This window comes from Prinia subflava, chromosome 8 (assembly GCF_021018805.1).
Source record: "Prinia subflava isolate CZ2003 ecotype Zambia chromosome 8, Cam_Psub_1.2, whole genome shotgun sequence".
NCBI lineage: Eukaryota > Metazoa > Chordata > Aves > Passeriformes > Cisticolidae > Prinia > Prinia subflava.
In genome coordinates this window covers 11,791,244-11,805,020 of record NC_086254.1, presented here as the reverse complement: position 1 = coordinate 11,805,020, position 13,777 = coordinate 11,791,244, and the positions used below count along the sequence as shown (strand labels likewise).

The 13,777-nt window shown below is 50.9% G+C and overlaps 1 protein-coding gene across 4 annotated transcripts in view; it reads left to right on the top strand.

The window, feature by feature from the left end:
• The window catches only part of MARCHF2 (membrane associated ring-CH-type finger 2), a 33,960-nt gene extending 21,074 nt beyond the window's left edge, over positions 1–12,886 (top strand). For 3 of the 4 annotated variants that reach the window (XM_063403042.1, XM_063403045.1, XM_063403043.1), the window contains exons 4-5: positions 7,176–7,385; positions 10,083–12,886. In XM_063403042.1, coding sequence (XP_063259112.1) covers positions 7,176–7,385; positions 10,083–10,241 — 369 coding nt within the window. In that variant the 3' untranslated portion in view covers positions 10,242–12,886. The remainder of the gene's footprint in view (positions 1–7,175; positions 7,386–10,082) is intronic. The other variant, XM_063403044.1, reaches the window with a different exon arrangement.
• Positions 12,887–13,777: the final 891 nt, after the last annotated feature.

The following is a 13,777-nucleotide window of genomic DNA, read 5'->3' as shown; positions in this document are numbered from 1 at the left end:
CAAAGTGTTTGAAATGTAAGTTGCAGCAGACATAGCTTTCCTGGAGGAAGGATTTTTGTTCTAATAATATCATGCACAGGAAATGCCCAGTTACTGCCCAGGATTCTTCTTCAGGGAGTATCTGTACCTTTGCTGTCCAGGATACGGTAGAAGGAGGAGCACAGGCCTTTGGACCTGAAGGATTGCTGCAGCCTAGACAGTTCTTTCTCCCAGGCCACAGGTGGTCATACAGTTCTCTAGGCATGATTGAGTTTATTTGTCCTGACATTTCATGCCTTAAATGTGCCTCAGCCAGACCTTGTTCTTTAAAGTCCTGTAGAGTGTATGGAGAGAAGGGAATACCTCTTGTGATCAATTAATTCCTGTCTCCTTAGAAGGTTAAGTTAGGATGTGTCAACTTGTCTGGAGGAACCTGCCTCTTCCTGGCTGTAGGAGAACCATGATAAGTGGTGTTACAGGCAGCTTGTGTAGAAGTCAAAATACTGGCTCCCCTGCCTCTGTCCTTAATGTTCTCCCTTTCACATAAACTCTTCTCTTTGGTCTGGGGCAAAATCCATCACAAACCTATTTTCTCTTACAAAGTGGTCTTCCTGCTGGAGTTACTTTATCCTTTGGGATTTCAGGCAGAGCTGCGTGGATGGAGATGTTTGGGACTGTATTGAGTGTGTTATGTTTATCCAGAAAGCATTACCAGGAGTGACAGAGTAGTTGTGTTTGTACAGCCACAAGGCCTTCTGCACAGCTCCTGGCCCTCTCCCACTGCAGCCCACTGCCCACAGAGGGAGGTGGAGGTGTGGGCTGGTTTGTACTGGTGTACCTGAGCCCACTCCTGCCCATTTTTACTTTCCCAGGTTACTAGCAAAAGTATTTCCTTTTCATGGCCACCTTGTTTTGTGTGTTTTGCTGTGTTGTTTTTCACCCTCTCATTTCTCTCTTCAGTTAATTAACCACTTGTAAAGTGTTTTTGCTTCAAGCTGTTGTTAATTTTGTCCCCTCTGAGTTTTTCTCAATGGGCTGAAGAGAAATACCACCTCAGCAGCCCAAAGACTCCTGGTTTGGGGCCATCTGCCCCTGCTGTGAGCCAGCTTAGGTCTCTGTGGTTCCATCCTGTCATGGAGAGGGGTCAGGTCAGGTCTGTGCCGCCAGCCCAGGTCTCTGTGGAAGTGTCCCGGGCTTGCAGGTCAGGCAGGTGTCAGAGCAGCAGCTGTTTAGTCCCAGCAAAGATCACTCCATAATCCAGAGGAAGGGTGTATTTTTCTTCACATATAATGTAAGCACCAGGGAGAGGAGCCAGGAGGTTTCAGGTCTCTGCTCTGAGAGAGGACACAAACTGCTGGTGCAGAGACCAAAGGCTCTGGCTTTACTAAAATTACTGGGAGGTTGAAAGTCAACATATCCTAATGGTGGAAATCTAAGAAGTATAATGCAGGACTTGATCATAATGCTTCTGCAAGCATTTAATATCTTTGCTAAGGCAAAACTAATTTAAGACATCTCACTAATTCCAGAATAGATTTCTCTGGTGAACCAGTTACTGTTGGAGCAGTCCAGCCACACCTTTTGTTTCCCTGTTTCTGTCCTTGCAAGCAAATCTCGTCAGAGAGTCCCAAGAAAATTCTGCTTCCATGTCTTCAGTGCTAGTGTTTTCCAGCAATGTGTGTTTTAACAGCTTTTTTAATAAGTGGGCTGCTTTAGTGATTTTGGTGTGCTCCTTTGCCTCCACAATACAGCTGCTCCTTCCAAGGATGCTGTGCTGTACAGGAGCCTGACAGTTTTTTGCTGCTATTGTTTTTCTTGGAGTTTATGGGTTTGATTACAGTTTTGATTAAAGATAATTACTTTTCAATTATTGCTGATACTTTTGATTCACCTAAACTGGATATGTTATGTAGGTCAGTGGATTATTTTTTTGTCTCTTAAAAGTACAGCTTTCAAACATAATGTCACACCCAACGAAATGTGTTTGAAATTTTCTGAGGAGCTGCTTGACTGTGTGGCTCACACTAGAATAGGGAACACCTCCCATGGGTCTGTCACGTGCAGTCCTTCTGCTTCATATCCTGAGTCTCCTGCACCTCTGTGGCTGTGGAAGGTGTTGCAGAGATGTCCATGGAACACACAAAGGGAAGTTGGCAGGCAGAACTTGTGGTGTTACTCCTGCTTATGTTATTAGAGAAAGAAGTTTTGCCTCTAGGTGCAGCGCCTGGCACAGCACTCACAACCCCCGCCTCCAGTTCAGAGAACTGAGCTGTGATGTAAGCTCTCCCCCACCCCTCCTCCAGCCTTATCTTCCTTGCAGGCAGACTTTTCCCTTTGCTTTCCTCAAACTCTTCTGCTGAACTCATTGCACTGTTGTCTGATCTGTGTTCTTCTACCCTTCCCCAGCCCACCTCTCTCCTTGCTCAATGCATGCCTCTTTTAGACTCCTGGATCTGGTGAAAAACAAATCTTTCTTGGTTCCAGCTGAGTTCCCACTCCTCTAATCTTTTCCTTTCTCTCTTTACTAGAGTTTACTGTCTGGAGATGCTGAGATCCTCTTGGCACTTCTCTATGCAGTCTCAGGCATTGGTCTGCATAAAGCAATGGTCTATTTGGGGCCAAAATGGGAAATATGTCACCCCTGCACTCTCAGGACTCACCAGCACTAGTCTTCCTTATCTGTCCATCTTCAGCACTTTGTCCAGCCCTGTCTGTGCTGTGCTGATCCAGAAGACCAGTGAGCTTTCTCTGAGGTGCAGCTGTGAACCCGTACTGGGGCATGCCCATGGTGTGGCATTTGCTGTGGTGCCACCAACCATGGAAACATGTGCTGCTCTGGAGGAAAGTGTCCCACTGATCTGCAGCAGTGCTTGGGTCTGTTCCTCTCCTGTCAACCATTTATAGTGTTCCTGAATTTCTTGGGTCAGCTCAGTGCCCTGTGCTTCCCAGCAGCTGAGGGTGTAGGGAAGGCTTTCATGCCTGTACAAGGAGAGAGTTGGTTTGTGGAGCTTTGTGGAGCATTGGTGGCAGGTAGTTGGGGAAAGGAGGATGAGGAGGGGCAGCTTTGTGCTGCAGCATTTAACTGCTCTGCAAGCAGGGCTAGGGGCATTTCTGGGTCTTGGCTTCCTGAATTCTGGGTACTCTGTCAGAAAACATCGCTTCTCACCTTGGTGAAGGAAACAGGACCATTCTGTTGGGGCTGCCCATGGAGCTCGATGGCCTGTAAAATGGCCTGGTGCAGGCCCAGAGAAGGGATGTGAGAGTCCCTCATCTGAAGCTGTATTTTTTGATTCAACATGTTTCTCAGGACAGGGCTAATAGTGCTGCTAGTGATCAAGTTCGTGTAATCTTTTTCTGGCTTTTATAGCCCAGGCACCATGTCAGCAGTAGAAGAAAAATCAACAGACACCTGAGAAGCCACAGGGTAACTGTTTGGTGAGCAGAAAGCATGTGGGATGTTTGTAATGCAGCCAAATACTTGAGTGGTGCAGTGACTTGCCATCGTGCTGTAGCTGTGAAGCATGTGGGGAGCTCTGGCAGGGTCAGCTGGTGAGGCTGGCAGGTCACACTGGACCTGACTCATGCCCACCAGAGCGAGTGGTCCAGGTGCAAGGCAGGGAGAGATGTGAGCACATGCTGGCTGGAGAGTGCTGGTCCCTCTAATGCTGTGCTGCACTGAATGCTGCATGGGATGTGTTTATGAAATGGGCTGACAGTTCACAGCCATGGACATTTAGCCACACAAGGTAAGTCAGCTGTAAGAATCAATGAAAGCTAATTTTTAAAATACCAATTTATAAGCCCTCAGACAGACTGCAAGGTGCTGAGTGCTACTGGGAGAGTCCCTCTTCTGTCCACTACCATTGGTCCCGAGGGGCAGAATGCAGCCCAGCCTTGAGATACATGGAGCAGCAGGTGCTGGGATGGACAGGCTGAGAGTCTGTTCTGATATGCTTTGAGTTGTGCTCTTGGCTTCCAGAGGAGCTGATGATGTCCTGGTGCCTTTTACTGCCTGCTCCCCTCCTGCCTCCCAATCACCTGGGCTCACCCAAGCTTCATGGGCACTGCAGAACCCAGAGGTCAGCTTTTCATCATCCCATAGCCCTGCTGTGGCTCTAAGAAATGAGCTCCCTTCCTCAACTCTGCTGATCCAAGTATCTGGAAAAGCCTCAGGATCATGCTGGAGGACAAAGAAATATGGTTGTACCCAGAATTCTGTCACACAAGCAGAGAGAAGTTGTTTCAGGCAGGATCCAGGACTCGGCTCATAGCTCAAATGGCAGCAAGCAGCCACCTCTGCCTCTTTCCTTTCTGTCTCAGACATGATTGCAGTGTGGAAGCTGCTGGAAGAAGACCAAGTTGTGCTTTTGTTGCTTTCCCATGCTTACCTGATACTTTTCCCTAGAAAAATTATTTCATCTGCCTGACCACTTTATGGATTGTTTGCAAAATTTATTTAAAGTCCCATATGCACCATTGTTTTGCTATGCCAGAAATGCTGCACCCTTAGAGTGACTTATTGTCTTCCGTTTTGTTACTGTGTGTCAGTGCATATTGGCAAAGTAAATCAACTACTTCAAAAGGGAATTAATTTGCTTCCTGCCTTTATATGTTTGTCTCCCATCTTGGGGAGGAGGAGTTCCAAAAGTCACACAGAATATAAACAGAATTAAGACGCAGTAAAATACCTATCTGCCTGAGCTTCTTAATATACAAGGGTCAAAAGTGCCCCAGCACGTCCTGTTGCAGGGAATGGTGTGCTCTGGGCTTGCTGCTTGAGGGAACTTGGTCCAGACAGGGTGATTTGGCACTCACCTGAGTGCTGTGTCACCAGGCAGCCCTGTCCTGGTTGGACCGGGTAGAGCCTGGCACGTGGCTGGGTTTGAGCACTGGGGCTGCCCAGGAGGTGCTGTGTATGGGAGCAGCTTTCCTGTGCCAATGAGTTGCTGTCCCCCCTCATGTCCTCCCAGGACTGCTCAGACTGCATGTGTGGTCTTTATTGTCCCTGTGCAACTCATCACACTGATTCCTCTGCAGAGCCATACAAGGGGAGACCTGCAGGTGTGCCTCCCTTCTCGCAGCTCCTGTCCAAACCAGTTTTGCCTTCTCTGGAAGCTGCCCAGTGGAGAAAGACCTGGTAGTGCTGGTCAGCAGTGGCTGAATATGAACCAGATGGCCAAGAAGGCCAATGGCACCTGGCCTCTACAAGGCATAGTGTCGCCAGTGGGACCGGGGCTGTGACCATCGCCCTGTGCTGGGCAACTCAAATCCTGGGGTGGCCCCTTAGTCCAAGAAAGACACTGAGGCACCGTAGTGTGTCCAGAGAAGGGTAACAGAGCTGAGGAAGGGTCTGGAGCACCACGAGCAGCTGAGGGGGACTGAGCCTGGACAAAAGGAGGCTCAGGGGGGACCTTCTGGTGCTCTACAAATCCCTGACAGGAGGATGCAGCCAGGTGTGGGTTGGGCTCTGCTCCTAGGGAGCAAGGGACAGGATGAGAGGAAACAGCCTCAAGGTGTGCCAGGAGAGGTTTAGGTTAGATATTGGGAAAATTTCTTCATGGAAAGGATTGTCAGGCATTGGGACAGGCTGCCAGGACAGCGGTGGAGCCACCATCCTTTGAAGTGTTCGAATAATGTGTGGATGACTTGAGGACATGGTTTGGAGGTGGTTCTGTGTTGATGGTTGGACTTGATGATCTTGGAAGGTTTTTTCCAACCTTAGTGATTCTGTGATTCTTTGAGGTTTTCTTCTGGCTCTCTGCCCATCAAGTCATGCTCCAAATGGCTTTAGAATCATGAAAGTTCCTTGACTGTTACCACAAAAATGTTCAGATGATTCAGGTCACATCTCTAAAATATTGTGGTTATGAGTCCTCATACCTGAAATTCCTGGCCAGGCTCATACCTGTCACTGCAGCATCCTCTCCTCTGCTCATGTCCAGTTCAGTGTCCCGTCCCAGGTGCTGCAGAGCCTGCTGTTCCTGCAGCTCTAACCAGCCCAGCTACCCCCCTTTTCCATGCCCATGTTTGCCAGCTCCCCCTGCTCTTTCCCATTTCTGCAAAAGTTGACTGTGCTTCCCATCCCACTCTTGCCTTTTTGCTCTGTCTCACTGAACATCCCTGCTGCAGTTAAATATACACCCACCTGTGTGCCCTCTGCCCTGCTTCCCTCTGAGCCTGCTCTCTCTGCATGCCTCTGGCCAGCCATGTCCTCAGGCTACCTGTGCTGAGATCTCACTAATTTCTTGCATACCTGCCACTACCACTTCTGTATTGCCCCTTAAATTATGGGGTTTGAGTAGGAAAGCAGTTTTGTGTGCAGAGTTCCCAGATGGCTCCCTTCCCAAGCTGTCTGTTCCAAAGCAGGTACCTGATAGTCTCTTCCCTGCGCTGCCTGTGCCTTGTCAATAATGTTATCCAAGTTTTATTTAAAAATAAAATTTAAAAAATCCTGAATGAGGCAGTCATCTTTGTGAGGAGAAGAAGAAAGAATCTGCAGGCCAGCACACACAGATCCCAGTAAGGATGTGCTGTAATAATTTGGTATCTGTAGGAACCACAATTTCTTGCTGTTCTAAAAAAGGAAAGGAAAGGCTGAAAATAGCATAATCCCAGGGAAATAGAACAATTGCTGTTGCTGAAGTTAAGTATCTAAAATGAACCTACACTGGAAGCAAGTCAGGATCCCAAAAGAAGGAAACATTTGGAGATAGCCTGTGAAACTCTAAAATGCTGTGATTCTCCCAAAGGAACCCAAGGGCTAGATTTGGGACAGATGCTCTTATAGCTTAGCTTTGCTGCAGACCCCAGTGCCCCTGTTTCCCACAGCCCCTTCACCAGTTAGAGTCCTGGGTCTCTTTCTGTTGAAGCTCAGTCAAGACCTGTCAGATCCATATTAAGCCAGGCTTTAACTGAACTGATGTCCTGCAGTGCCTGCTCCTCACTACTCCAGAAAGCCCAGGAGCTTCTGCATTCATGACTGCCTTCCCCTGTCCTCATTCTTTAGCTGTTTCTCCCATTTGCCTTGTTAGTTGTTGAACCTAGACTTGACACTCTCTGGTTCCATTTTGGAGAAGGTTGATGTGAGTCAGCCAGGTCCACCCGGACTGCACAGTGCAGGCAAGAGCTCGCAGCTCCTCCCGCCCTGTGCACGCTGCCTGTCCCAGACTGATCCCCTTCTCCCGTCCTCCCCACAGTGGCTGAAGGACCCCGGGCCCCGCAATGAGAAGAGGACCCTGTTCTGTGACATGGTGTGTTTCCTGTTCATCACTCCGCTGGCGGCCATCTCAGGCTGGCTGTGTCTGCGTGGGGCCCAGGACCACTTGCAGTTCAACAGCCGGCTGGAGGCCATCGGACTCATAGCACTCACTATAGCACTTTTCACCATCTACGTCCTTTGGACACTGGTAAGTGCCATCTGCCAGGGTCCTGCTCCCCCTCAAACAGCAGCTGGAAGCACTGGCTTGCACCTTGTCAGTGCCACCTGCTATTTCTACCTCTCTGTGTGAGAACACCTTGGGGTCTTCCACTTTGAATGTCTGTTTAGTTATCTTCGTGTGTAAGCTGCTAAAGGTGTTGCTGAGAATGGAAGACCACTTCAAACCACTTCCTGGTCATCTGCTTTACAGACTGTCACAGTGCTCCCCAAGTGTCAGTTATCTGGCACAGACGTGCTGGAGCTGGGATGGGGATGAGACTGGAGCTGGGGCTGGGTGGGAAGGGCATGGGGCTGGGTCAGGCAGTGACCTATCTGTGGTTCAAGAAGAAACACAAACTTGGTACCTGGGCAGTGCAGGGGAAAAGTAAAATATGGAACACGCTTGACTCCTAAATAATTTACCACCATGTCCCTCTATGCTTTTGCTGCTCAGCACAGACTGGCCGTGCCCAGCTGGGTTGCAGACTGGCCTTGGGGTTCTCTGGCCACAACTAAACAAACTCCTAAGCAGTATTTTTAAGGTGTGTGGAAGGAACTCTCTGGCCCTCTGATGGCTTCTCTGATGCTGGGTTACATGGTCGGCCATGTAAACCATGGGAAACCCATGGCTTCTCTGATGCTGGGTTACATGGTCGGCCCCGAGTTAAGGCTTGGTAGCCAGCCTGACCTGGCCCACTGCTGCGTGGGGGGGCACTGGGGATTGCCAGGAACCTGCACTTGAGCCAGTCTGATCTGTGCTGGGAGAGAGCTTCCTCCAGACACCTTGTTTGGCATCTCTGGATGTGCTGAATTACAGGGCAAGGAGCTTGTAGCTTGTAGGTAGCTGAGAAGAGCCTGACAGCAAATATGGGTTTGGATGTGGCACAACAGAGGCTCAGTGGGACTGCCTGACCCTTTCCCAGGGCTCCAGGGCTGCTCTCTCCAGGGGCTGCCAGGCCAGGGACTTCCCTCTGTTTCCCATTCACTTTTCTTGTCTTGTGTTGCTGTGTGGAATTCTGGGTTTGACTCTTGATTTTGGCTCTCCTATTTCCAGCCCTGTGTGTGCTCATGCCCTGTCAGTGCCCTTTTCCAACTGCTTGCAGGGAAACACCCTTGGGAAGGGACAAAGTATACTTGATGCAGGAAAAATAGTGAAACCCCAAAAAACTGGCAGTCCTGTGGGCAATAGAAATTCCTCAGTCCATTTCCTTGTTGTGTCATGTTCCAATTTCTCAGAGTAACCCCTTCCCCTGGGTCTGGACACTCCCTACGACTCTCCCCCACAGACCTGGCAGCCAGGGCAAGATGATGGGTGCTGCAGCAGTGCCTGCTCTAGGAAGGAGAGTGCCTGGGGGAAAAGCTGGAGCCACTCCTTGCATGGGAGGCATGGAGGAAAGTTTCCATGCTGCATGTTCCTGCATGAAGCTTGTTTCTGTAGGGAGGCAAGCTAAAATTGGAAACCCTAAGAGGAAGTGTTTCCGTCTTTTCTATCTCAGGACTGGTGGGGAGGAGCTGGAAACCTGGAGGAAATGGAAAAATGTTTGTGCAGTAACAAGTCCGGACTAAAATGGCTCTAATTCTTTGTGCTTCACTTTTTCTCGAGCAGAGGAGGGCATTAGGTGAAGCCTCTCTTTATTCATATTCAGCTCATTCAACCTAGGGCTATGCAGTACCAGGGGTTGATGTGTTGGAGGGGGTTCATGGCTCTAACCAGTGGGAGGGTTGTGAGAGAGGCTGTAGCCAAGACTGCAGCTTCTTCGTGTGGAGCAGGAACCTTCCTTGAGGTTTCCACCATTAGTTCCTCATTCTCTGAAAACTGGGAGATGAGTTTGTCAGCAAGCAGTCTTATTGCCACAGTCCCTCTGCAACAGGAAGGAGGGGTGTGAATAGATCAGTAAGCTCAATTACCTCAGTGCCACCACTGGCACAGCTTCATTTCTCATAAGATGTGTCATACACCCATCCAGAAGCAATAGTTTTACTGAGTCGTCTGTGTCAGATGCACTTCCTGGTCTGTTCTAGTTGCCAGATAAATGCATCCTGTAAGAAAGCCTGGTTTGGATCAGCGGCTAACTGGATTCAGTATTTAAGCCGAGCTCGAAGCTCCTCTCGCAGGGCTGTTCTGAAAGTGCAGGGCCAGCTCTGCTGGGCTGCTCCAGGTCCTCCAGCCTTTGCATCCTCTGCTGTCTCCCTCCTGTGAACAAGTCTCCCAGGTCACGTTGTTGTCAGGAAAAAATGAGTCCAGCTGCTGTCCTGTTGTTTCAGACAAAGGAGGGCAGGTTTTTGTGCAGGATGAAGAAGGTCCCCTGGGACCTGTGAGATGGGAGGAGGCCGTCTAGATTCAGACCCTTGTTTTGCTCACCCAAGGTGCTGGCTGCAGCCTGGGGCTGGATGAAGGGGCGAGCTGTAGCTCAATCTCCACCACATTTCACCAGTCCAGACCCAAAACCAGCTGAGCAAACTTCGTCCCAGAAGGCCCCTTTGGTTGTGCCCACTCAGCCTGGTGTCACCAGGAAGGGACTGATTGCTTGTCAGTGCCCCAAACCATGCTGGGGGTCAGTGTTGTCTCCCTTACCTTGGGATGAGGGGTCCCCAGAGGCAAAGGAGTGCTGGCATCAGGCTGTCCCTGCATGCGCTCCAGCATGAGTGGCAGGGTTGGTGACAGCACTGCATTCTTGCCCGCCAGGTCTCGTTCCGCTACCACTGCCAGCTGTACTCGGAGTGGCGAAGGACCAACCAGAAAGTCCGCCTGATGATCCCAGCCTCGCGGAGCCCTCACCCCATGCCCCACTCCCTCCTCTCCGCCAAGCTCATGAAGAAGACCGCGGATGAGACCACCGTCTGAGCCGTCCCGCGGCCGGCCAAGGTAGAGGGTCGAGTGTCGCCACATGCCCAGGGAACGTGGCAGCTGTGGGGACACTGAAAAACAATCATCCCACCCAAAGGGACTCTGCACTCAGCACGTGCTTTAGACTTTGGCAAAGAGACACATAATCAACATCTGTGTGTGAAATGGCCCAAAAGAGCCCGATGGCAGAAAATGCCTGTCTGCAGGGACACTTTCCTATAACGAAATACTATACATGGAAAACATCTCCCTCTCTCTATACATATATCTATATATAATATTATTTTTTAATGGCCATGCATATTGTGTTTCAATCATTTTGTTTTGATGTTCTAAGCTTCAGGATAGAAGCTGGCAACCTGATCTCATTTAGAGGTTAAATCAATGCCTTTTTTCCAAATGAACATATGAAGAACATTTTTCATCAACCATTCTTGAAAGCCCCCTTCTCCTTTGCACTAAATTGGTTTTGATATACTGCAGCAACCTTCCTGTTACTCTTTGGTCTCTTTTGTGGTGTTCTGTCCTTTCTAGAAAGTTGAGTGTTTTTAATAATTATTATAATCCCAGAAGGAGTAAAATGACGCAATACCGAATGGAAACATTTTGTATTGTAAAGTACTGTAATTTTGAGAATTTCAAAATCAGTTTCAGAATGAGAGAATCTTTTCCAGTGCAGACATGATCTCACAAAATGCTTTCCTTGAGATCCTGGCTCATCCCCAGGACTCAGATGCAGTCAGCTCTTGGTCTATCTGGCAAAGGTAGATGGAGGATCCAAGGGTGGGGAGAGATGGCTCCATACTAGCTAAACCCACCATTGCCTTTTGCTTTGAAAAGATTGAGAAAGGAGCTTTCCTGGCCCCAGAAGATGGGAGTTGGAGTCTCTGTTTGCTGATGTCCTTTTGCCACCTTGAGGCTGGACCTCCCATAGCATCAGTTTCACACGTACCTTAGGGGACAGGCCATGCCCTGTGGTGCTGGCAGGAATGCAGGTGCTCTTGGCTGTCTCTGCGCTTTATTTGCACATTCCAGAGGAACTGCTGGGATTGGGTTCAACCCTGGTAGTGCTGCCTGCCTGTGGGGCCGGTGTTCCTCCTCTTCTCACCTGTGTTTCCAGCACATGCAGCTCTCAAAGCCCTCTGTCTCAGAGTGCCCCCTCTGCCAAGAATGCCCCTGGTTTGGCTTTGGTCCTTGCCTCTGCCACCTCCTCACCCTGCCAGACAGTGCCCGTGCCTGGTGCTGAGCTTTCCCGAGCCTCCCGAGAGCAAGAGAGAGAGCCTCTCACAGGCTGGGAGAACGCTGGCGAGGACCCTGCCCTGCCACATGGAGTGTGTGCAGCTGCTTTGCTGGAGCCTGGGCTCTGGCTCCATGGTGGTGAGCGTAGAGAGCAGGCAGGAGGCAGGTTCTGAGGGGTCTGTGTCCTTGAAGGGGTGGGTGGTGGTCATGTCCCTCTGCCCCTTTGCTGAAAGCAAGTGGATCACTGCAATGCCCTGCAAGATGGAGATCTGTAATTTTCTGAATTCAAAGCACCATGTGCACTTCTTCCTCCTCTCTAGTTGCAAAGCAGGATGTTTCCTTCTCTGTTCCCTCACCCTGAGCTGGAAGTTGCTGGTGGCCTGAGCAGCAGGGACCAGTGTGCCATCTTGCCCAACGGGATTGCTCCAACCCTGTGCCGTGGTCTCTGTCTGCTCTCCTCTATCTCCTCTCCCAGGGTTCTGGTGCAGCTTGGGGATACCCCGACACATCTTGCAGCAGCTTCTCTGTGCCCTGAGGGCTGCTCTGAACTGGTCTCTCCTCCAAGCATGAGGGGCTGGTGTGACTGCAGGGTGAATCTCCTCTGCTACAGCCAGGCTGCACATCTCTGCTCCTCTCTCTCGGCCAGATGCCCGACTGTCCCTTCCCTTCTTCCACACACCCGTCTGCCCTTTTCCTAGTCATGCACTCATGCAGGGATTACTCTGCTCCTGGTACTCTCGGTGGAGAGGCTGCAGCAGCCCAGCTTCAGTCACAGTCCCTGTTCCAGTCCCATACCATTCCCACGCAGGCGCTCCCTGCTCTGCATACCCCTTCCATAGCAGCAGGCTCTGCACCACTGCTCTGTGCCTTGTTCTGGGTGCCCCTTCCTTCAGCTGCTTCCCAACAACCCCCTTGTCATCAGGACATCACCAGTGAAGGAAAATGGGGATGGGGGTGTGGGGTGGTTTAACCTTCCCAGCCCTGGCTGCCTCCCAGGAGCTTGGCCCCACAATGCACCAAGTTCTGGCAGGTGATGAGGGATGCTCTCTCACACAGCACATCCCCAGGGTAAGGACTTAATGAAGCCTGTGTTCCAGTTAGAAACCCACTGTCAATCTAAATATGCAACTGTGAAAGCCAGGACCCCCTGGCTGGGGCAGTGGGGGCCCGGCATTGGGCTGCTGTGTGGCCACAGCTGCACTCAGCATCCTTGGCTTTATTGTCATTGCCAACAATTGGAGTTGTTGCATGTGCCCCTGCAAGACCCAATAGTGACTCTTTGAGTCTTATCCACCTCCCCAGAGGAGATGTTCAGCTCGTGGATGTGGGCAATCGGTGTCTGACACACCACGTTCCAGTGCATTCTGGGGAAACGGACTGTGCAATGATGTAAATAAAAGTGAGACAAACTTTGGGCTGTTGTGTTGTTATTGGAGGAGGCTGGGACTGTGGAGCCCAGGCCCCACCATCGCCTGCCTGGGGCAGCTGCCCTGTGCAGCCCCCAGGGCCCCAGCAGAAGGTTTCAAAGTTGGACAAAACCCAGGGCTTTTGTCATGTCTGGGCAGTTTATCTGTCAGTGTACAGAAGCCTGCCTGGCGTGGGCCAAGCAAAGTGATGATGTTTGGGCCAAGTCAAGAGTCCTTCAGCCCCCAACTAGGCCAGGGGTGTGTGTGGGGCTGCGTGGAGTGACCCTGGTGCTGCCATGATGCCACCCACAGAGACTCCTGATGCTGCCCCTGTGAGTTGCCTGACCCAGACTTGCCCCAGCTCTCCAGCCCAGCCCCTCACTCCAGGGCTGTGGAAGACGCCAGACACGTCTGCGAGCTCGTGCTCTCACCTGAGCCCTGGTGGGGTCATGGTGGGCTGTGTCCAGCTGTGTCCGAGGTATGTCCAACAGTGTCCAAGGTGTATCAGACTGTGTCAGAGCTGTGTTTGAGTGTGTCCGAGCTGGTGAGAACTGTCTGAGCTTTGTCTGTGTTCACGCTGTGTCCAGGCTGTGTCTGAGCTGTGCCCAAGTGTGCAAGAGCTGCTGGCAGCTAGCTGCAGGGCAAGGAGCCTTGCTCTGAGTGCTCACTACCAACTGGCTCTGAGAGCCATCCAGGGCCAGCACCATGGCAGGGGCTGCAGGGCATGGAACCTCAGGGCACAGACCTGGGCAGCCATCATCCCCAGTTCTGTGGGGCAATCAGGAGGCCCAGTATCCCCTGCAGCCTTGGCCCCTGGCTCTGGATCTGTGTAGCAAATCCAGTCACAGCATACTTGCAGCAAGGTGTTGGAAATTGTGAATCTGCCCA